Source organism: Rhinolophus ferrumequinum, chromosome 18 (genome assembly GCF_004115265.2).
Source record: "Rhinolophus ferrumequinum isolate MPI-CBG mRhiFer1 chromosome 18, mRhiFer1_v1.p, whole genome shotgun sequence".
NCBI lineage: Eukaryota > Metazoa > Chordata > Mammalia > Chiroptera > Rhinolophidae > Rhinolophus > Rhinolophus ferrumequinum.
The window spans coordinates 30930718-30954844 of record NC_046301.1 but is presented as its reverse complement, the minus strand read 5'-3'; the positions used below and the strand labels follow the sequence as shown (position 1 = coordinate 30954844).

Sequence of the window (24127 nt, the reverse complement as noted above, 5' to 3'; positions counted from 1 at the left end):
CTACTTCTTGGCTTGTGCTTTCTTTCCTTTGGTTGCTTTGTTGAACTTGAGAGATTCGTCTTGGCCTTGGCCAGTGATTGAGAGTGGAAAAGGGACAGGAGCGTTGAGATTTAAAATCTTCTTCTGAAATTTCAGGTCCAAAATATCAAAAGTTATCTGTATCTCATACTGTAGCAGCTTTTTCAGGCATTCAATCTGAATGTGAATGGCCTCCTTGATGAGATTTTCTAACTCCTGGAAGAAAAGGAACATGGCTGGTGGAACAGAGCTCTGGAGAAGGTTAAGACCATCTGCAGATAGAGTTTCTCTACAGGATCCAACTCTCAACTAGCCACTTCCTTTTACTGTGTGCTAGGACCTTCCATTCCTCCCCTCCAGGTCTCCTCTCCACCCTTCTCCACCCTACTCTATGCCCTGAGAGGCTGACTTATAAGGGCAGTATCGACTTGCTACCTTGACCTCTAGCTTTTGGTTAAGTTCCTGCAGTGGGAGGTCCTGGCAGGAGATCTGAACATGGGAGGAGAATGAGGTCTCTCACTTTCCGTCCGACCAGCTGTGGGTTGGCCATGGCTACGATGCTCTACCTACAGCTACACCTTCTTTCTTGTGGCCTCTCCCATAGCTACATCTCTGTTTTGGGGTTCCAGTAATTACTTCTTTCCTTCTTCCTTCAGGCCAGCTGTGGCAATCACCCTGTTTGAATGTGTCATTTATTGTTAACATTGTTCTGGGCCTAGAGACCAGCCCCAAACCCCCTACATTCTGGTCAATGTAAGCTCCATTTGGATAGCATCCCCCTTTCTTCCCTTCTTGCCCTCATCTCATTGCCACACTTCAAAGGTCTAGTAGCTTTTTTAGAGGGGGTGGGAAATTGCTCAGAAGTGGGTGTGCCCCCTCCAGCCACCCAGTCATTATCTGCCATGTTAAACAGGGGACCCCCTCTGTCATCTCAATCAGGATCCTGGAATCCTGGAATCATGGAATCCTGGAGACATGAACTGTGTAATTGTGTTTCTCCAAGTTCTCTGCTCAAGCAACCAAACAGCAGAAGAGAGTTCATGTTTGCCCTGGGGGTGTTGGAGGACATACCTAGAGTATCCAATTGCCTAGAAGACATTTCTTTGAGATCTCATATTTTAACTTAAAATCTCATTACATTTGCCTTAGAGTGTATCCTTGGTTTTTTACATAAAAATCATGTCCTTCCCCTCCATCCTTGGGAAGGATTATGCTCCACGAGAATGCACCATGTTTATTCCACGGTGTTGAGTGTCCCCAGCTCAGGCACACCACCAGGAGCACACAGTGGAGAGGACTCTAGCCCACAATCCACCGGGCATGGACCAGCAGCAAAGTGATGAAGGCCCACAGAGGAGCTGGGAGGACGGGCAGGAACAGCTGTTTCGGGGTGGGGGACAGGATCAAGACAGGAGGTACCTCTCCTTCCCTGACCTTGCCCATACATTCTAGAACAAAGTCCCTGGAAGGGGATGGAGACAGGTTATTGCTTGAGTTCTGTTGGGTTCCTGCCGGACATCTTAATGCACTAAGATTATGTGGCAGCCTAAGACACTGTTTAGCTGGGAAACTTAACCTTAGAAGAGTATCATTCATTCTCTTGTGTTAATCATTCTTTAGAGATTTTTTCCAGTGTTTTACATGTATTTAAAGGAATACTTTCCAGAGCCGTTCACTGCTTGGCTGACAATTCAGAAACCAAAACCCTCTTGGAATTAACCGGCCCTGTGACTCCCAACCCTTCCCCCTGCAACATGCATACACATGCACATGTTTCTATGTTCAAAGGTGATATAACAATGATGACGTCAGTGCCTACGAATATGTATCGTTAAAACGCAAGTTGAGACTCTGCCAGTCCCTCCAGAAGCTGGGTGCCCTGGGACCAAGCTAGTCACCATGTATTGAAGAGCTGATCACTGGGCACGGTGGATCCTGGAGCCCCAAAGGTCTGGTCAAGAGGACAGCCCAGTTTCTTCGATCCACACCCCAGACTCCTCTAGGACCTCCTCTAGCCCCACTCCTTTGTCACCTCATCACATCACCCGCCCTGAGCTGTCCCCCATGGCCCTTCCTTCATCATGGCCGCCAGGACGTGGCTCTGTAGGCAGATAAAGGGCACTGAGAGAATCTGTGGTGGTTCAGAGCCTAGGGTCTTTTTTGGTGGAATCTGTCACTCATTGATGATGTAGTGGAAAGAACTTGGATTTAGAGGTCAGCCAGGCCTCAGTCCAAATCTAAACTCTACCATATGCTAGCTTGGTGGCCTTGGATGAGTTGATGAAATTCTCTAAAGCCTCAGTTGTCTCATCACTAAAATGGGGACATGAATTATACCTCACAGGGAAGCTGGTGAAACATACATGAAACGCCTATGGCAGAGGCTCAATGACTCTGTCCTTTTCTGCCCCCTCCTATGTGTGCAGACAATGGGGTCTCATCTGCGGGTCTGACTCCAGCCTGGACATTCTCTTGGTAGGGACAGGGGTTTGCGCGAGGCAGGTAAGCAGCCTCCTGCCTGGCGGGCCCAGCCTTACCTCTCTCTTCAGAAGCCCACACTGCTGTGCTGGCACCTCTGAGAACTTCTTCTGGAGCATGTGCTCCTCCTCCAGGTGGAGCGTCTCCTTCACAAGCATCACACTGGTGCGTTTCTGCACCTCAGCCAGACTGAGCTTGGCTACCTGCTGCTCGTGCTCCCACATGGCCTTGTCCACGCCCTGGGCCAGCGGGAGGGGCTGGGGCGGTGCACACACCTCCAGGTGGGCCACAGTCAGGTTGACTTCCTGGTCCTGGCCCAGGACATACTGGTAGAGTTTGTAGTGGCGGATGAAGGTGTTGTGGAAGTAGTCGCAGAGGGCCAGCAGGTGGGTGGCGGTGAACTGCCCCTGGCAATCTCGGAGCTTGGTGCCTAGGATTGTCACCGCCTCAGTGATGGAGCAGCCTGTGGGCACAGAGGGGCCGGGCATTGGGTGTGAACCAGGGCGAACTGCATGGATAGCTGATCAATATAGGCTCTGAACCCAGGCACTTTGACCCCAGAACCCATGTCCTACCAGTTAGCTTTAGGGAGCTATGGAGTGTATCATATTTCCCTTTTCACTTTGGTTTCCTGGAAGCTCAAAGCCAATTTTATGTAATAACTTACATTTATCTCCTCCCCTTTTTTTTTCTTATATGATGATCCCAACTCCTGATCTATATTTTGACTTCTAACTCTTGTTTTAAAGCCTTACTTCAGCTGTGATTTATATGGTTTCCACGTCAGATCCTTTGGGAGGGAGGTGAGGGATTCTGATAAGAGTGGAGCATGAGATGATTGGAGAGACAGATGTCCAGGCAACTATAATACTGGAGATTTCTGTCACAGAGTTAGGCAAATACTGTTTAAATCATGGAAAGATCAGCTCTGAGGGCAGTGTCCCTAACGCTGTGAAAGCCTAAATCCAATAGCGGCGTATTCATTCCTTCCTTCTGACTTGCTGTCCCCACCTCCACCCCCACCCCTGCCGGTCCCTGGCTCCCGACACACTGTCCTCAGCCTAGGATGACCTTCTCTACACAGGACTCACTCCTCACCCTAAGGAGGGCCACCTTCTCACAGAGACCTCCTGGACCACCCACCTCACGCCCCCTATAAATTAGTTTTTTTGCCATATCAAGCAAAAGTTGAAGGTTAAGTTTACTGAAAATAATTTTTAAGAAATTAGTTTTATCAGTTGTTTTACTGGAAAACTGACAGCTTTGAATGTATAAGATCTGATTGCCTTGCTATTATGTATTTATACAAGGTTGGACAATTAAGTTCATGAACCCATCCTAGAAAAAGTGCTACATACCTCATTGCTGAATATCACTATGGTCACCTTCGAAGAACTCCCCTGGGGAAGCTCTGCACTGACACCAGCACCTAGTCCACCTTCAGAGCAATTTTGGAACTCTTTTTCTGGAATGGCCATCAGAGCTGTTGTCGTTATTACCCTTAATGTCCTGAATGTCATCAAACTGTCTTCCTTTCAATATTTCCTTTATCTTTGGGTAAAGAAAGAAGTCATTGGGGGCCAGATCAGGTGAGTAGGGAGGGTGTTCCAATATAATTATTTGTTTACTGGCTAAAAACTCCCTCACAGACAGTGCCATGTGAGCTGCTACGTTGTCATGATGCAAGAGCCATGAATTGTTGGCAAAAAGTTCAGGTCGTCTAACTTTCTGATGCAGCCTTTTCAGCACTTCCAAATAATAAACTTGGTTAACTGTTTGTCCAGTTGGTACAAATTCATAATGAATAATCCCTCTGATGTCAAAAAAAGGTTAGCAACATTATTGCAACAATTTTGCGAACTTAATTGTCCAACTTCGTATAAAGTGCTTCTTTGCATATGTAATTTGACAATGACAATTTAGGTAAGTACATAAATTACAGTAAAAGTTTCTTATAAACTACAGTTATAATGTTAAATTAGATGTTGATAAGCTTTTTAATTTTTAATTTAACTTAAAAGTTGTATTTAGGAATCTTTATCACTAAATCGAATACAAAGAGTAAGATTTATATGTGTATAAAGCAGATATTGTACACATACAGCGTGTAATCAGATATGCAGACTGTGGTATTACAATTTAATAGAGGTGGGCAATTAAGGAAAAGTGTCTAAAATGGTTCCTTAATATAATCCAGCAATCCCGTTTCTGAGTATATCTCCAAAGGAAATGAAATCAGCATTTTAAACAGATATCTGGACCCCATGTTCACTGCAGCATTATTCGTAATAGCCAAGATGTGGAAACAATCTAAGTGGTGTTGATGGATGAATGGATAAAGAAATTGTGACACACACACACACACACATACACATGCACACACATATACACACACACACCGTGGAAGGTTATTTAGACTTAAAAAAGAAGGAAAACCTGTCGCTTGTGGCAACGTGGATGGACCTGGAGGACATCATGCTAGTTGAAATGAATAAGACAAATACTGCATGACCTCACTTATGTGCGGAATCTCAGACAGGGGAACTCATAGAAGCAGAGAGCAGAAGGATGGTCGCCGAGGGCTGTGGGGAGGGGGAAATGAAGAGATGTTGGTCAAGGGTACAGAGCTCCAGTTCTGCAGGATGAACAAGTTCTGGAGATCTGCTATACGGCATAGTGCCTGTAGCTAATAGTACTGTTTTGAATACTTGGGATTTGCTAAGAGAGTGGATCTTAAATATTGTCACTACAAATAAATGTGGGAACTATGTGCGATGATGGATGTTAATTAACCTGACGGTGGAAATCATTTTACAGTGCATAGGTATATCAAAATGTTACACACCTTAAATATTTATTTGTGAGTTATTGACAAAGTATTTGTCAACGATACCTCAATGAAGCTGGGGGTGGGGGAATCACACACACACAATTTTTTTTTTTTAAATGGCTCCTAAGGTCAACAACAACAACAAGTAAAAGGTTGAGATGCTGCTTTGGCATGCTGCAATGTGCAATGCACTTTCCTCCCCATTTTCTCATTTGATTCTCACAGCTTCTCACCTGTGTCACGGAGACCCAGCCGGCATTGGGACAGCGACCTCTGCATTCCTTGGCCTTGTGCTGGGAAATAAGCCAGCTAGGTTGCTGATCCTGGGGACCTCTTCACCCATGAACCCATGTCCAAGGTTGATGGTGAGGAGAGGCCCACAGCCAGCAGGAGCCCTATGTTCCAGACTCATCCAGAGCTTTCCAAAAATACAGAGCCTCCACTACACACACACACACACACACACACACACACACACACACACACCCCTCAAAAAAGGAAGTGCAAATTCCGGGGTTTGCAAGCTGGGGCTGGCTTGGGAAGTTTGATCAGAGTTATGAGCCAAACTAAGCCAAAGAACTCAGACGTTAACACACAGGAGCCATTGAATCACCAAATGACCAATGGCAGAAGGATGGTGCCAAAGATCCCAAATGCCCTGCTCTGCCAAGTGACCTTGTCATGTGGCACCTGCCCTCAGGACCCTGCTCCCTTCACCTGTGACATGGCTGCCGGCTCCCTTCCTGTACGTGTGTGAGCTTTGTGCTGCTCAGATTTGGTGGGCATTTTGTTCTATTCCTTTTTGCTTTTGGAGAGAGGTGGTTGACAATGATACAATCTACAGTCTCTCTTTTTCTAATGGTGCTCACCTACATTACATAATCCCGGAACAGTAGTTGAGAATGCCTCTAAAGGCAACATGCAAGTGAGTACCTAGGCAGAGAGCAAAACTGGACAACCAAGTGCAGAGAGGAGGAAGGGGAAATGCCGAGAGACCGGGTAGGTGCTCGTATGGGGGAGGCGCCCTGACCTGGGACGCTGGAGCTGCGAACCTGGCAAGGTTTCCTGCTGAAAGGATACTGGAGAATGAGGATGAGTTTGGTAGAAATGACATTCCCAAAGGAGGGAAAGAAGGGATAAAGGCTGGAGGCAAGTGGAGGGTGTGTGCACGGATCCACATGGCTCACAGCTTCTGGGAGGCGAAGCTGGAGTCTGGGGGACAGGCCTGGGGGACAGAAGGCGTGAAGTATTCAGTTTGCAAAAGACAAGCGTGCATGTGTAAGCCACATTAAAACGCTGGACTTCAGCACAGAAGCTGGAATTCATGGAACCAGAGGACATCTGAGGATGGGCTTCAGGCCCCACTGGGACCTGGTGGAATTGCATCCAGAATTTTGCATGCACATGTGTTTCTGGAGAGAGTACGCATAGAGACAATCATCAAATTCCTGAAAGGAAAGTTAAGAATTGCAGCCGAGAGCTGCCGCACCATTCAGAGGTGTTAAGACGAGAAGTGAGAGGTCAGATGGGTATTTCAGAAGGATGGTGGTGGTGAGAGGATGGCAGGACGACCAGTAAAAGAATCCCAGAGGGTAGGGGAACAAGGCGAGTTCACTGGTTTCTGATCCTCAAAGCTGGACTCCAGGCCTGTGTAGAGGTGACTGTGTGTCAACTTCATGAGGTGAGTCATCACATCTTCTCTGGGCTCCTCAGAGCTGAACTGCTGGAAGATGCCCCATTCCCCTCGCAGCCTGGCCTGACAATGCAGGGGTCTAGGTCACTGGCGTCCTCCACACACGGGGTCCAGGACTGCCTCATTGCCAAGGCCAGCCTTCGATGTTCTCTACTCACCCAGCAGGCACACACACAGCCTAGCTTTGAACCAAGAAGTCTGCGAGCCCAGCTGTGCTAAGCACCCTCAGTAAGTGTGTGCACGTGCGACCAGCTGCCTGGAAGAGGCCCTACTATGGGCATGAGCCGTGGCCTCAGCCTAGAGCTCATAAAATATAAGTGTGGATCTTGTCCTGCGTCAACAGGAAAGGAGCCCCTGGGCTGAATTCTAACTTTCAGCCCAAAGACACTCTACCAGATCTGGTTTTCAGCAAAGCTCGTCCCAAGCTGGCTCATGAGACACACTTTCCTGGCCCCCAAACCACTCTCTATTTATTATGGATTGAGAAGTCCCGATGACTCAGGAAGCTGAGGATTAAGTCTCAGGGAGAAACCTCTGGCTGCCAGGACAGACAGATCTGTACCTGTAAGTGGCTCTTCAATAACAGGGAGTGGCCCTCATTTGCATTGGCTGCTGAGAACTTCCTGAAGATAGTCCCCAAGCCCCTGGAGGCCAGCACCTGCGCGGGATGCAGGCACAGGAGTGGAGGAGGAGGGCAATGAACAGAGAAGAGCGGGGGTGAATTGACAACACCAGACGCTCCAGAATCAGGGCAAAAAGGCCCTGGGTTTGGACCAGGTGCTCTGGGCTGCCTCCCACTGCCCCGCACACGTAGGTCTGGGCTAGGAGAGAGCAAGGAGACACACCAAGTCCAGGCAGGGGGGCTGCTCCTCCAGGGTGGGCGTGAGGGAAACGGTCCAGGTGCCAGTGGTGCCCCTGACGAACCAGTTTTGTTGCCCCTGCCTTGGCTCCCAGGGGAGGAACCAAGTCAGGCTGCAGCCTGGTCGGATTACCGAATGCCTGAGCACCTACCAGGGGTGGTGGGAAGCAGATGAAAGCACAGGGCCTGTACCTCCACCCCCCACACTGTCCCCCGTCCTGTGTCCTGAACAGTGTCCCCTGCCCACCTTTCTGCTCTCAGGGAAGTTCTGCCAAACTTATTCACCCTGAGGGGCCAATGACAGTGACAGCTCAGAGGACTCTCCTTTAGGGAGCTCTCATTGCCCGGCACACCCTGGGTCACCTCAGACCCCACCCAACCCCCCTTAGCTCTGGGAGGCACGTGTAGTCACTCACCATCCTGAGTTTAATCAAGAGAGAAACTGAGGCTCAAAGAGGTCAGGGGATTTGCTCAAAGGCATACAGCTGGTGAGTGACAGAGTCAAAATTCAAAGCCCAGCCTGACCCAGGGAGGCCCCTTTCTGCCATCCAGCTCCAAGTGGCTTTGGCTTTCTTTGTAGACCCTTGGAGGTTGACACCAGAAGGGGCCACCAATCCTCTCAGTCACAGTTTTCCAAAGGATGTTCTACAATAAGTAATACTTACATACCAGTGAATGCTCCATGGCCAGAGACCTTGAAAATATATTGGATCAAGAGAAATTAAACAGAGCCCTCACTATGCTAATGGGCTCAGCAAAGGGCCAAAAAGCGTTGAGTATGTGCAATGTTCCTCAAGTTTATTTGAGGCAAATAGTCTCTTGGGACCAAGGAGCGTATTTTGGCAACTATTGATCTGGTCTAGTCCTGTCATTCTACAGGTGGGAAACTGAAGCCCAGGAAAAGGAAGGCAAACTTGCCTGAGGCTCAGTGTGGCTAAATCAGGCCCTGAGCTCCAGCCCAGGGGTCTTGTGATTCAGGACCTGTCACCACTAGCAGCGTGGGGAAGGGACTGCTTCTGTTTTTCATCATTGCCCCGTGGCCCTGCGGCTTCTTGGTAGGTCAGACACGGCTCAGAAAGGTGGGCTGGAGTGCTGCCTGCCCAGGGAAAGGATAAGCTAGGTCAGGAGACATGCGTCTGGTTCTGTTCCGAGCAGTTTGCTCTGTGGATGCCCTGCTGACGGCTGGCCCTGGGACAGGCAGAAATCTCAGGTGGGAGCCTGAGAGCTCTCTGTCTCTGCTTGAGACCACCTCCCGTGACTTCTGCCTGTCTGAGCTGCTGGCCTCCCCTCCTTCTGCTGCGGAACAAGCAGTTCCTTTGGGAACACCCCTCTCCCAGGTGTCCAGTGGCAGAGTTCCCTTGTGAGCTGCAGGGACAGGAGATGGGATGGCCTGGTTTGGTCTGACTCCCCACCTGGGGAGGAGGGCCATAACATCCCTGCGACCTTATCAGCACCACCTAGGATTGGCCAGAGGAGGTCCAAGCTAGCTGGAGGTGAAGCTGCCCGGTCGCAGGGCAGTGACCTCGGGACCAAGGATCCGATGACTGGCTTATTTCACTTAACACAATGTCCTCGAGGATCATCCATATTGTAGCAGGTGTCCGAATGTCCTCCCTTTTAAAGATCGAGTAATATTCCATTGCGTGGACATACCACATTTTGTTTATCTATTCATTGTTGATGGACCCTTGGGTTGCTTCCACCTTTTGACTATGGTGAATAACGCTGCTATGAACATGGGTGTACAAATATCTTTTCAAGTCCCTGCTCTCACTTTTTTTTTGGACATGTACCCTGGAGTGGAATTGCTGGCTCACATGGCAATTCTATGTTTAGTCTATTGAGAAACTGCCATACTGTTTTCCTGTTCACCAGGTTTTTTATTTTTATTTTTAAGATGAACCAATAGCCACATTAAAGGAAAAGTCTACCCAAACACTAGGATTAAAAAGACTTTGTTGTCCTTTGAAAGAGTTCCTCTCTGTTTACTTTCCTGGGACTCAAAGGGCAAACACAGAATCGTGCTTTTTAAAGATTGTTATGGGCTTTTGCCCAAGCTCTTCTCTTTGCCCCCAGTGGTCCCTTACCTTGTCTGGTTGGCAAAGGCACTACTCACTGTTCCTTGCCCCCATTTCTCAAGAAGTTGGCATGCTGAATGCTCAAGAGCTTTGGCAGGAAGGACAGACTCTGGGGCCAGAAGGTCTCAAGGTTAAGGCTGGTTCTGCTCTTTACTATGCGATGATTTGCAAGTTACCTAACTTCTCTGAACCTCAGTGGCAGCATTGTGAAATGGGGACAGTAGTACCCACCCACCCAAGATTGCTGTGAACATTAAATGAGCTGATCTATGTGGAGAGCTTAGCGTATCGTGACTGCTGAGTAGATATTCGCTGTTCTCCACGCCTTAGTACAGTGCTCTGTCAACGCTTGCTGCAGAATGGCTGAGTGAGTGGGGCAGGATTAAGCTGATTCGGGGTGGGGGGGAGGAGGGGCAGAGGGCAGACTAGGATCCATCAGGCAGAAGGCTCAGAGAGACAGATTTCAGTTCAGCAGCAGAAAGAACTTTCTAGAAGCCAGAGCTTTATCAACGGAGCAGGTCTTGAGGACAGAGGAGGCATTTAGCTAGAGAGATTTCTGAACAAGGTGTGTGTGCTGCTGATGGTGGGGAGCTTGTATCAGGTGAGCTCTTCGGTCCCGTTTGACGCTAAGAAGCTATGGTGATTTCCACAGAGCTGACATGTCCCGATAGCCACACCTGGTGTGCTGTGGGTCCTCCTGAGCAAGCGCTGCAGCTGTCTCAAGGTTGGTGAGGGCACTTAGGATCTTTACATCATTCTTCTCATCATCCCTGAGATGGAAATGACTAAGTCATCCCACTATCTCAGGGACATGACACTTCACACCTGTATTTTGTCTCCTTTGATGTCGGGGTGCTCCTAGACCCCCCAGGATGTCCAGATGACCGAAGAAGGGTATGGGAAGTTAGAGATAAGGCATGGGGTCACTCCAAAGGGCCAGAGAGCCCTGGTACCTTCAAGAACACTGGTACCTTCTGCCCACACACAGGTGGCACCTCCAGGCCAGAATACATTAGCTAATGGGCGTAGCTCCTTCTCTCAGCTGGGTCTGCACCACCCACCCACTGGAGTCATCCTGCTGGGGGCCAGGATCCCAGGCTCACACTGTGGGTAACTCCAGGTGACCCATTTAAGGAACCCAGCCCCTACGAGTTCCACCTGGTTCTTCCAGGTTCTAAGCTCTTTCTGCACGGCAACACTATGTTCTACTCATTGCAGAGTGTTCTCCTGGGCTATGTGCTTCCAGGCCTTGAGATGCCCAGTGTGCAGATCCCTCTAGGCAAGATGGAAGGTCGCATGGTGAGGCTTGTGCTCTGCAGTCAGACCTGGGTTCAAACCCTGACTCCACTTACTAGAGGCGCGACCTGGTACAAGTTATTAATATTTAAACTCTCTGGGCCTCAGCTCCTTCATTTTTAAAATAATGCTTATGATGCAAGGTTGTAGTGAAGATTACAGTGCTATGTGTGAAAATGCCAGGCCTGAGCAAGCCCTTGCTGTTCCTCCCTCTGCAGGGTGAACGGCCCCTTGGGAAGGTCAGGGAGAGTTTCTAAGGCACAGTCTTGATTTCTGGCCTACTAAGTGTCACAGCCTTTCCTGGGGAGCTGTGACCTCTTTCAGTGTTATGGGCTGAATGAACATGATGTCTGCCCCTCACGCCCTTCCCAATTCTCCTAACCCGCAGGACCTCACAGTGGACTGTATTTAAAGATAGACCCTTTAAAGAGGTGATTAAGGTTAAATGAGATCATTGGGAGGGGCCCTGATCCAATAGGACTGGTGTCCGTATAAGAAGAGATTAGGACACAGATACACACAGAGGGAAGACCACGTGAGGGGCACAGTGAGAAGATGGCCACCTATAAACCACGGAGGGAGGCCTCAGAAAAACCAACCTTGCTGCCACCTGGATCTTGGACTTCCAGCCTCCAGAAAGAAATATGAGAAAATAGATTTCTATGGTTGAAACTGTCCAGTTTATGGTACTTTGTAATGGCAGCCTGAGCAGGCTCAGGGAGTCACCTCTGAAATGAGAGTTGCCCATTTGTCCCTACAAAGGGTCTCCCAAAGTCTCAATGAGTGGCCTCTGAGGAAGCTTCCTCTCTTCATCAATAAAGAAGTTGCCTCCAAGGGCCTCTCCTGCGAGTTTAGTCTGAGGGGCATCAGGTTTATGCTGAGAAGGTGAACCTGCTCTCCGTTCAGGCTGGGCCTGAATCACCGGAGGCTCCCCGACGTGGGGCGGGCATTTGGGGGCTGGCAGGTAGACCCCTGGTCGTGGCCATGAGGGTGCTGGGAGGAAGAGCTCATGCAGGGAAACTTGGGGAAGTTATTGACTGCTGCCAGCCTCGGGCTGTTGGGGGTGGGCAGGCTGGCTGCCTGGATGGCATTTCCTGGAGAGTCAGAGTGGCCAGGGGTGCAACTGCAGATACCAGTGCTGTGACACACACACCGGGCATTCGCCTGACCACCTTCTACCTCCACTGACCTGTCATCAAGCCCCACTTCTTCCTACCCCCAGGATTTGGAGACCAGGCCAGCAGCAAAGAGGTTCTTCCTAGCCCAGGCGTCTACGTGGAGCATCAGAGAAAGGCCAGTGCTCACCAGATGATGACAAGAAGCAGAGCTGCAAGGGGGCTGACATGATGGCTGGTGCAGAAAGCTCTGCCGATGAGTAGTGGTCGTGGGTCCCGGGCAAGCGTCGGCTCTGCCCTGGCTCGTACACTTCCAGCCCTCCATTCCCTTCTGAGTGAAGTCTGGGGCAGAGGAGGCTGTTTCCTCTCTATAGCCCCCCTGCTGCAGTGTGCCAGTCACAGACAGGAAGTGCAGAGCCTCCTGGGTACCCTGAATCTCTGCGGCTCCCCCAGGCCCAGGAGTCCCCAGGGTCCCCATATGCCCCAGCAGCTCTCTCCTTCTTGCAACTTCTACCCACCAGGATGGAGCTGGCAGCCTCTGCCCTGCTGTGCCTGGTGACTTCACCCTCACCCCCACAGAGACAGGATGGAAAGGAACTACCCATGGCGTTCGAGAGGCTGGCAGAGGAAGTGCAATGAGAGAAGTTTCTTCTGGCCTCAGGTTGAGACCAGAATGTCCTGGTGAGCCATTTGCCAGGACTCGGAATCAGCTTATGTTTTTGACTACAAGGCCAGCCACCCTCTCCCTCCCGGTCCCGAGGCCTGATTGGGTGGAGAGATAAGCTGAGGTGTCAGCTGTCCTGGCAGAGCTCTGATTCATTGTTGTGCAAACATGACTCTCCTTAAACGCTGTCTGCCAACTTTGTTATCTAGTATGCAAGCTCAATCATTCTTAGCCCCAGATTAACAAAAAAAAAAAAAAATTCCTGGAGAAGCTACCTTCCAAGATGAGTGACAGCCCAGTGGTGTGGACTTTAACTGAAGCAGAAGCTTGAATGTGAGCTGGCTGGCCAGGGAACCCTGGCTGTCTGCATCCGGCACATCACCACTTATGATAGGTGGGACATGTCCCCAGGAGAAGGGGCAGGGTGGGATATGAGATGGGAAAGACCTGACCTGCTGTCTTTGCCAGCCCTTCCTGCGCCTTACCTCCTGGATCCCTAACAAGGGCAGTGAATAGATGCCTTGGGCAGGGATGCCTCCTCACATGTGTGCTCACGGGTGGGTCACACATGTGGGCCATTAAGGGCCAGGCTGGAGGGTGTCTGGACCTCCTTTCTATTGTCCTGTGATTTGAAGCCACCTTCAGTCCTGCTTGCAGGGTCAGGGTACAAGAAATGGTACAGACAGCCCGCCCCCCGAGGGGCAGAATGTAACAACGTCTTGGGCTGCCAGCATCTGCTCTTCATCCCTCCTCAGCTCCATGCATGATGGACACATGGGAGTTAACGTTTGCTGTGCCCTTACAATGTGCCAGCCACTTTGCAATATGTTTGTGTGCCCTGTCTCATTTAATCCTGCCACACTGCCCTATGCGTTGAGATTATTATTGCCCTCATGTTAGAGACGAAGAAATGAAGGCACAGAGAGGTAAAGTAACATTTTCAAGGGTACATGGTAATAAGTGATGGAAATGGGATTTAAACCCAGATCTTCTGACTGCAGCCTTTGGTGCCTGATCACTCCACTGTGCTGCCTCTCATGTCACCTGGACACACCACCCTCAAGGGAGTAACCCTGGGATGAGTCAAGCGCCCTAACCTCCTCTGCATGCAGAGCAGATGATCTCCATAAGCATCAAGAATCTACTCATTCATTCATTCACTTATTCATTCATTTCTTCATGCACTCCCCATCCCCCCACTGTGTGCCACATGCATTGTTTGGCACTGAGAGAACAGATAGAGGGGACAAAAGTGAAAAAGCGTAGATGTCCTCTCCAGAGGTTCCAGCCCCTCATGGTTGGCCTTCCTTGTACAATAGTAGGCCTTTGGGGGAGGGCTTTAGATCTGCCTAGAAAAGGAGGGAGGATGGCCTGATGGAAACAGGGCCTGAGAAGGATGAATGAGGCAGCCATCACAGGAGCATGCCTGCAGGTACCCAGAGATGAACTACAGAAATCCAGTTCTTTGTCCCTGAGGTTCCCTCCTAAAGATAAGAGCTAGCACTCACTGAACACTTACCAGGCACTAAGTGCCGTGCTGTGGGCTTCACATACTAGCTCATTTAATCTTTAAAACAATCCTAGCAAGTGGGTGCTCTTGCCTTTCCCCTATATAGATGTGTAACTGAAGGCTCAGAAGTGATGTGACTTGCCCAGGACCACACATCCAGTAAGGGACTGAACTGGGATTTGACGCTTCTCTTTGGGTGCTGAGCCTCCCGATGGATTCTATTTTCAGTGAGCTGAATTCCAGGCAAGCGGAGCCCATGCAAGAGCTTTCTGCTTCCTACTCCGTGTTTATACCAACCATGCTTCACAAATTTTGAGATGATTTAAAGGTAAGAGGAAGAACTTGTAAGCTGGATGGTCCAGGATCTAGAGTTAAAAAGGTCAGGGGGAAGGAAAGATGGATCAACATTGACAAGATGGAATCAGTGGGGATGATTGTAAAGTCCCACATGTACCCTCAAAGTCTCCATTGCACAGGGGCAGGGCAGGAAAAATGGTTCCCAGATGGGACTGCCTGACCAATATGAATCAATGTAACCTTGATGCTGATAAAGTAAATGCGCCCTTAGGGTATATTAACAGGAATATCATCACCAGGACAAGGGAGATGATAAAATCCCTGAGTGCTTCACTGATCAAATCACAGCGTGTATTGTGTTTGGATCTGGATGCCATACTTAAAGAATGATATTGACAAACACAAGTATGCCCAGAGAAGGGCGGCAAGAAAGGTGGCAGTGGTGGGGAGGTGGGGAGCGGGGGACTATGGAAATAATGCTGTGTTAAAAATGACAAAAGTCTCGAGGGGATGTCTAGTTTAAATGTGAAGACAGGATAATCACATTATATGAAGCTCATTAAATCTCTCCAGGGCCTGCACACTGCTTCTAGAGGACAGACTTCACGTAAAAGGTGTAGAGGGCAGATGCAGCAAGATATTAAAAGGAATTTCCTAATAACAAGAGTGGTGCACACAGGAATGAATTGCCTCTGCTTCCCTGTTTCTTGGATGTTCCCTGTTTCCCGGATGGTGCCCACAGAGGCTGGAAGAACTTCATTGGCTGGTTGACGGGCTCCCTGCAGAGAGGGAATTGAGTTTTCTGATCATGAAGTTTCCTTCCAACTCTAAGGTTGTAGAAGTCTACAAGACACCGACAGGCTGTGTTGGCAAGATATGCGATAACCAGAAATGCCGGCAGCTCCAGTGCGATCTCATCTCCTCAGTATGAAGTTAGGTTTGCATCATCATCGACTGTTTTTCAAGGCTTTGGCCTGTGGAAGGCTCTGATAGAAACTTGAAAGAGCCCGCGTTCCCACCTGCTTGGAGCTGACATTCTTCTTCCTGCTTGTCAGTGTTTGTTCTGGCCCTGCGCCACTGCAGAGCTCCAGTGACGGGTTGAACTCTGGTACCCATGTGTAGCTGTGAGCAGCGGGGTGTGGGACCCAGAGGGATGCCAGGAAGGCCGCGGGTGTGCGGAGTTGGGGGGGGGAATGAAATTTCCCAAGGATCTCTAAAACCAGCTCTTGCGCAATGACTCAAGCTTTCAGCCTGGGACCACTGGGAGGGAACAGCAGCCTACAGAAGAGAAGTTGAAAGGCACATGGGCAGCTTAAGAAATAAAAAGAGGCTGATCCAAGTGCGCGTAAGATGTGTGATGGGAACACTGAACGGCTTGAAGCAGAAGAGTTATGGGATTTACTTTGTGTCTGAAAAAAAAAATCACTGTACTCTTTGGTGAATGGGTGCAGAAGTACAAGATTTGAAAGCAGTGGATTGGCCGAGAGATGGAAGTGGGTTAGAAAGGGTAGTGGATGAGGAAGTGGTGAGACGTGGTGTGATGAGGCGAGGACGCCGAGGTGCTGCTGATAGGACAGGTGGGTGAGCTCTGGGGCCAGCGGGGAGGCAAGGCAGCGGGCACCGTGAGGGTAACTTGCACACAGCACTGCGACCCCACCACAGCCTGTCTGCTAACGGAGACGGCTGCTAAGGGAACAACGGTGGGGAGTGGATACGGCATGGACACATGGAACAAAGTGGTGATTCAGGTCCTGGGTGGGACACAGAGGGACAGCTCGAGATTTCATCCCACTGCTCAAAATGGTGCGCAATTTAGAACGCAGGAACTGTTTATGTCTGTAATTTCCCATTGAACATTTTCAGACCACAGTTGGCTGCGGGAAACTGAAACTGCGGAAAGCAAAGCTGTGGACAAGGGGGGACTACTGTATACAAGCAACTCTTAAAATTCAACATTAAGAAAACAGCCTGATTTAAAAATGGGTAAAGACCTTAACAGACACCACACCAAAGAAGACATGCAGATAAGTACAAGCAAAGAAGCTTCACATCAGATGTCATCAGGGAAATGCAAATTAAAACAATGAGACACCACTACACTCCTATTAGAATGATCAAAATCCAGAACGCTGACAGCACCAAATGCTGGTGAGGCTGTGGAGGGACAGGAACTCTCATTCATTGCTGGTGGGAATGCAAAATGCTGCGGCCACTTTGGAAGACAGCTTGGCAGCGTCTTACAAAACTAAACATGCTCTTACCATATGGTCCAGCAACTGAGCTCCTTGATATTTACTCAAAGGAGTTGAAAACTTATGTTCACTGGAAAACTTGCATGCAGATAGTATTTATTAGAGCTTTAGTGCAATAAATTGCTCAAACTTGGAAGCACCAAGGTGTCCTTTGTCGGAGAATGGATAAATAAACTGTGGGACATCAAGGCGATGGAATATTACTCAGCTCCAAAAAGAAATGAGCTCTCAAGCCATGAAAAGACACAAAACTTAAATGCATATTACTAAGTGTAAGAAGCCAATCTGAAAAGGCTATTGACTATATGATTCCAACTACATTCAGAAAAAAGGCAAAACTACTGAGACAGGAAAAAGATCATCGGTTGCCAGGGGAGAAATGAATAGATGAAGCACAGAGGATTTTTAGGAAATGAAACTACTCTGTATGATACTGTAATGGTGGATACATGCCATTGTACATTTGTCCAAACCCGTAGAATGTACACCACCAAGAGTGACCCTAATGTAAACTGTGGGCTCTGGGGGATAATGATGTGTCAGTGTGGGTTCAAGAATTATAAAAAATGCACCCCTCTGGAGGGGGATGTTGATAATGGGGGAGGCTGTGCCTATGGAGGGGGGCAGGGGGTGTATGGGAAATCTCTGTATCTTTTGCTCTATTTTGCTGTGAACCTAAAACTTCTCTAAAAAATAAAGTCTGTTAAGAAAAAATAGTACAACCTGAAGCCATAAAACTCCTAGAAGAAAACAGGGGAAAATCTCCTTGACATGGTCTTGACAATTATTTTTTGGATGTGACACCTAAAGCATGAGCAACAGAAGCAAAAATAAATACAGGGGACTACATCAGACTAAAAAATCTCCTCCACAGCAAAAGAAATGATCAACAAAATGAAAAGGCACCCTGTGGAATGGGAGACAATTTTTGCAACCCCATATCTGATAATGGGTTAATATCCAAAATATATTAGAAACTCAGACAACTCAACAGCAAAAACTCAAGTAGTCCAATTGAAAACTGGACACAGTACCTGAATAGACATTTTCCCAAAGATGTTCAAATGGTTAACAGCTACGTGAAAAGGCACCCAACATCGCTAATGATCGGGGGAATGTAAATCCAAACCACAGTGAGATGTCACCTCGCATCTGTTAGACGGCTGTTATCAAAAGATGAGATAACAAGGACCGGCAAGGATAGAGACCAAAAGGAACCCTTCCGCACTGTGGACAGGAATGTAATTTGGTGCAGTCACTGTGGAAAATGGTATGGAGGTTCCTCAAAAAATTAAGAATAGAATTATATAATCCAGAAATCCCACTTCTGGGTATTTATCCAAAGATAATGAAATCACTGTCTCAAAGAGATATCTGCACTCCCGTGTCCATTGCATCAGTATTAGAATAGCCAAGACATGGAAACAACCTGTGTGTCCATTGATAAGTGAATGGAAATGTGATTTTACACACACACACACACACACACACACACACACAAATATAATTCAGCCATAAAAAAGAAGGAAATCCTGCCATGTGTGACAACATGATGAACCTTGAGAGCATTATGCTAAATGAAAGAAGTCCAAAACCAAGACAAATACGGTATAATCTCACTTACGTGTGGAATCTACAAAAACGGAACTCATGGAAACCAAAAATAGATTGGTGGTTGCCAGAGACAAGAGTGGGGGTCGGGAGGGAAATGGGTGTAGTTGGTCCAAAGGTATCAACTTCCAGTGATAAGTAACTTCTGGGGATGTAATAAACAGTGTAGGGACTAGAGTTGACATACTGTATTGCGTATTTGAAGTTTGCTAAGAGAGTAGCCCTTCAAATTTCCCATCAGAAGAAAAACATTTCTAATGAGGCATTTTGCAATATATACATATCTCAAGTCATTATGTTGTATACCTTAAACTAATACAATGTTCCATGTCAATTATATTGCAATAAAACTGGGAAAAAAATAGTACAAAGAAAAGTTTTCCAGTCTATTTAAAGCGACCCCCATGGTACTCCATCATCCCACCATATTTTCACGTGCATTTCCTAACACGAGGTCGTTCGTAACCACGACCATCAGAATCAGATCACCTTTGACACATCGCGACTGTCTAATCCCCAGACCTCATTCAAGTGTTTCAAATTGTCCCAGTAACACCCTTTATAGCAAAAGGACCCAAACTGGGGCCACATGTCACATTTAGTGGCCCTCTCTCCGCCGTGTCTTTCAGTTTGAAACTGTTCCTCTGTCTTTCCTTGGCTCCCATGACCTTAATGGTTTTTGAAACTTACAGGAGAGAGACTCGGTTCAATGTCCGTAATGTGATGTTTCCTCGTGATTAGATTAGGTTCTGAGTCTTTGCTGGAACCATCACAGAAGGACACTGGGTTCTTCTGCCTCCTACCAAGTGCCACAGGAGTCTCGGTGTGTCTGTCCTCTTACTGAGGATGCCCCCTGGGAGCTTTTGATGAAGGCGGTGTCTGCCAGCCTCCCTCACTGTAAAAGTATTCCCATTCCCTCTGTGATCAGTCAGGATGTGGGGAGCTTCTTTGGAAGTATGGAAATTTCCCGTTTCTCATCCTGCATTCGCCCGCTGGTTTTTAGTGCCTAGTGATGATTCTTGGCTGAGTATCACTGTGGTGGCCGTAGAAGAGCTGCTCCATATCTTTGCTTAATGAATGAATCTGCATCTCACAGCCCAAGAGATTGACAGATGTGACTCACAAAGAGTCACAGTGAGAGATGCTCATCCTCTTCTCCTGAAGCCCCAACACAGGCAGGGGTTCCCTCTCTAATCTATCCGTCGATGCTCGGTCTATAAACTTACCTGCCTGCTAGTCCCCCATGCCTGCCTGCAAGCTGATACCTGGAAGGGACTCCCCCAAGACATTCAGCAGAGCAAAACCTGATACTGGGAACAATTTGCAGTCTTTCAGGACTGCAATGGGAAGTCAATGAAGGGTTTGAAGTAGAAGAGTGACATGTTTGATTTAGGTTAAGCAAAAGCAAAGCTAAAGGAAACAAAAATTCTGAATGACGATCCCTCCTCTCTCTTCCCTAAAACAAAATTTGACTTCCCTCTGGGCTTTCTCTCATCAAGCTACCCCCGGAGGTATTGATCTGATGATGAAATTCACACTAACGTGTAAATGTCTGTTGTGTGAACAGCTAGGAGTGGTGCAAGATTTTCAGCCAGGGAGACCCGTGAAAAGACTCAGCAAGAACATTCTGTTTGTTCCACTTTCTGGAAAGCCTGGACAGGGGCCCCGCTGTGACGAGGCTAAAAGTCAGGGAACAAAAGGAATGGGATTCCCGGCTCTTCAGAGGGCTCCTGGGGCAGTGGACAGCAGGGGGAGTCCTGTGCGGTCCCCTTCTCCCCGCCCCCCCCCCCAACAAGCCTATCTGACTCGTGCCCTGGATGCCCCATACCTTTGGTTTCCTCGAGCAGTTCTTCTGTGAACTTGACCACTTTGGCCACCTCCACCCACGGGAAGCCTTTGCCCACAGCAAAAATGATGCTTTCATAGAGGGTATCCAGCAGGATGCTTCTGCGGGAGTCTCTCAGTTCATCAAACTCCTCCCAGTTCAGCAGTCTCCGTAGGTGCTCCCGGCCCGCTGATTTCTGCAGGGCGTGATGTGCGGGGTGAGGGTGAGACTGAGGAATCAGGATGCCATCCTCAGTAGGCAAAACAGTCCCAGGGACCCCACACGCACCCCGCCATCCTGAAAAATTATTGGGAATGTGGGAACGCCTGGGTGGAACTATGCTTTCGTTTCTGGACAGCTTTCTCCCTCCCCTTTCTGGGAATGTATTCTTCTTTCGAGTACCGCTTGTTCCTCTGAGAGTTCTCATGCTGGCCATGGCAGCTGTGGTTTTGGAAACCTCCAGCAGGCCTGAAGTTTTGAATGATGGTCCTCCCTTCCTCTTTCCTAAAACAAAATCTGACTTCTCTCTGAGCCCTCTCTCAACGAACTCCCCCAGAGCTATTCATCTGATAATGAAATTCATACTAAAGTGTGAATGACTGAAAAGAGGCGTGATAAGGCAAGAAGGAATGCATCTTGCTTGGTGAAAATGCAGGCACCCTGGCAGGCTCGTGGGTAAAGACTGATCGGGTACTTTTTTTCCTGTCTGTAGGTAAGAATCCATTTTACTTGAGAGTTCGCCTGGCCCTTCCAGAAAGGTTCTTATAGATTACCAACAGATGTTGGAGAAACAAGTGCCTTTAAAAGAGGGGGTAAGAAAAGGTGTGTCATGAAGTGGAGACCCACGCATACAGGAGTGCTGCTCCCCTGGGGTGAGCGGACGCTCTGGCTGGAGTGACCATGGATGGGGGGAGCTGATAGCTGACGTGGTACCAGAGGGGGACCCACAGCCTGGTCCTCAGCCTCCTGGGACTCCTTTCCCACCAGCACCGCTCTGCCTCCTGACCCAGGCCGCCCTTCCCGCAGCCCTCACAGATCCCCGGGCTGGTGTGTGACGGGACAGCTCGTTGGGAGATATAGACAAGGTGGTAAAAGCCTCATCCCAAGGTGGAGACAGAGGCCCCCCCAGGGGCAGCCTTCACCTGGTGCCTGCCCATCTGCTCGTAGCTGTGGGTCTGAAACTGACCTGAGCACACGGTTGGCATGAGGCCCATTTGCCTGAGGTCGGCAGCAGTGCCAACACCCCCTGTGGACAGCCCTGTTCTGGAAAGAACTGACCGAGAGGTCCAGGCCCTTCGGATTGGATCCTCATCATTCTACAGGACCCCTTGTCACGCCGTTCGGCTTCAGAATTGGTTCTTAGAAACCGATGAAATCTGCCCCTCTCCCTGCCCGAGAGCAACAGACCTTCCATCCCTCACACACACACACACACACACACACACACACACACACACACACCACTCCCAGAGGCTCGCAGGGCCCTGTGACCGGCCGTGGGGGCCTCCATGGCCTCCTGGAGTGGAGGCAGGCACAGCGCCTGCACGTCCATCTCCTTCCCTCCAGGGACTCTGCCACATCAGGGGCTGTCCCTGTCGGCCCTGAAGACCTGGAAGGGCTGGTGAGCCTTTGACCGGGAATTCCTGCTCTCACACACACACCCGCTGCAGGCCTCAGAAGTGGTACGCTGGGAAAGCGGTGAAGCCCGAGGTGTTTGTCCAAAGACGCACTGTTGAGGGGCCGCTTTTCGCACACATTGCAATGTTAGACCACTCTGAGCAAACTTCCTTAGAAAAGCCACATTTTCTCTTCACCTGAAATTGGAAAACTTTTTTCACTCCCTGGGGTGTTAAGAGTGCCATGGCCCCTGCATCCGGTTGCTAAGAGACCCAGCCAGGACTGACTCAAAGTTCCCAGAACCTGGGGGGAAGGCTGCGGCTTTGTGAGGTCATGACGCCCTGCTTCAAGGTGGCTTTTTCTAGTCTTCTTTCCTCTCAGCCCCTCCTCGCTGCCTAGACTCTGGGTCCCCCCTCCCCACATGTCTGGGGACACTGATCCCTGTCCTATCTCCCACATCTCCCTCGCGACTGTTCACCTTCAGGAGGTGGACCTTCTTAGGCTTTCCTGCAAACACACGCACCTGTCCCCCCTCCCCCGTATCCTTTTCACCCTTTCCCTCCTTCCTTTCACAGCCAAGGATTTGCGTCCATGAAAAGATTGGCCTCCATTTACTCTCTTCACGTCCTCACTGACGCCTCATCTACTAGGATCCGGCTTCCACCCCACCTCTTCCGGCCAGTGGCATTCATGCCTCCCTGTTTCCTGCTTCTTGACTTTGCTTTGGGGTATAGGGAACGGCTCCGCAAGCGTGTCCCCAAGTGCAGTGCCCAAGCACCCACATGTCGATGTTCGTAGGGCTTCAGTCTCTGTCCTGGCTAGTCTTGTCCTCCTCTGTCCTGGAAGACCTGGTGCCCGCTGGCACCTGAGGGGCAAGTCCTGCTCTGCCCGGCCTCCCTGACTGTAAGCCCCGACTCTGCCCAGCGGCCTCAGTGAGGAAAGACCAGGACGTTGGCTGCGCTGGTTGCTGAGCTGTCTGGTCCTGGGGCTGCTTCCACTGGTACCTGGCCGGGCCTCCTCAGCCCTCTGGGCTTCAGCCTGGCCTGGAGGCTGCTGGCTAGGACAGCCTTCAGGTTATAGCTCTTCCCCCAACGGGGGCAGGAGTAGGAGATCCCAAGCTTACAGCATCTACCCACTCACCCTCAGAGCCATCCTCCCTGTCGGCCAAGGACTCCGTCAAGACTTCTTCCGTGGCCCAGCTTCCTTCTTCTTATGGGAACATAACTTCAGGGCCGTCACTGCTTTCCCACCAAGAGGAAGACTGGTTAGGGCCACTTTGTTCTCCCTTTGCAGATGACCAGGGGCCTCCCGTGAGGCTCTGGGGCTCCTCATGCAAACGTACCCATTTTCTCTTCAACACTCTCAATTATCTCATGTGGGGAATGAGATACACACAAAGCGCGCCCCGTTGCAACACGTAGTCATGTCATAGATCCCTTCCCGTCCTCGTCATCCTTGGTGTTTGTTTCTTGTGGACATATATTTACTTCTTGGCTTCTAATAAGCCGCTCCCTCCTGAATGAGCTTCTGTTTCTCCACCCATTCCTTCTCTGCCTTCTGTGAAGACTTCTGTTTGCCCCTCACATGTCGGTAGGGTTCTGTCCATACCTTCTTTTCTGTCTAAGTCACATTATTCCTTTTTAAAAATTCTGTTATGGTGAGAACACAACATGCGATCTACCCTCCATATAGTTGTAGGAGCACAACACAGTGTTGTTTCCAGCAGGCATGAGGCTGCACGGCAGCTCTTTAGGACTTCGCTGTCTTGCATCATTGAAACTTTATGCCTCTCGAAGAGCATCTCTCCATCCTCCACGCCCTCCCAGACTCTGGCAACCACCATTCTACTCCTTGATTCTATGAGTTTGACTAGTTGAGATGTCTCATAGTAAGTGGAATCACGCAGTATTTGTCCTTCTGTGACTGGCTTATTTTGCTTAACATAATGTCTTCAAGACTCACCCCATGTACTCTTTTCTTTTTT

The 24127-nt window shown here is 49.2% G+C and overlaps 1 protein-coding gene across 1 annotated transcript; it reads right to left on the bottom strand.

The window, feature by feature from the left end:
* Window positions 1-22388, bottom strand: C18H8orf74 (chromosome 18 C8orf74 homolog). Its single transcript, XM_033135497.1, has 4 exons — window positions 22341-22388; window positions 20530-20722; window positions 2556-2959; window positions 1-234 (listed from the first exon to the last, which is right to left on the bottom strand). The coding sequence occupies exons 1-4, from the start codon at window positions 22386-22388 to the stop codon at window positions 1-3; spliced, it is 879 nt and encodes a 292-aa protein (XP_032991388.1).
* Between the last annotated feature and the right edge of the window lie 1739 nt (window positions 22389-24127).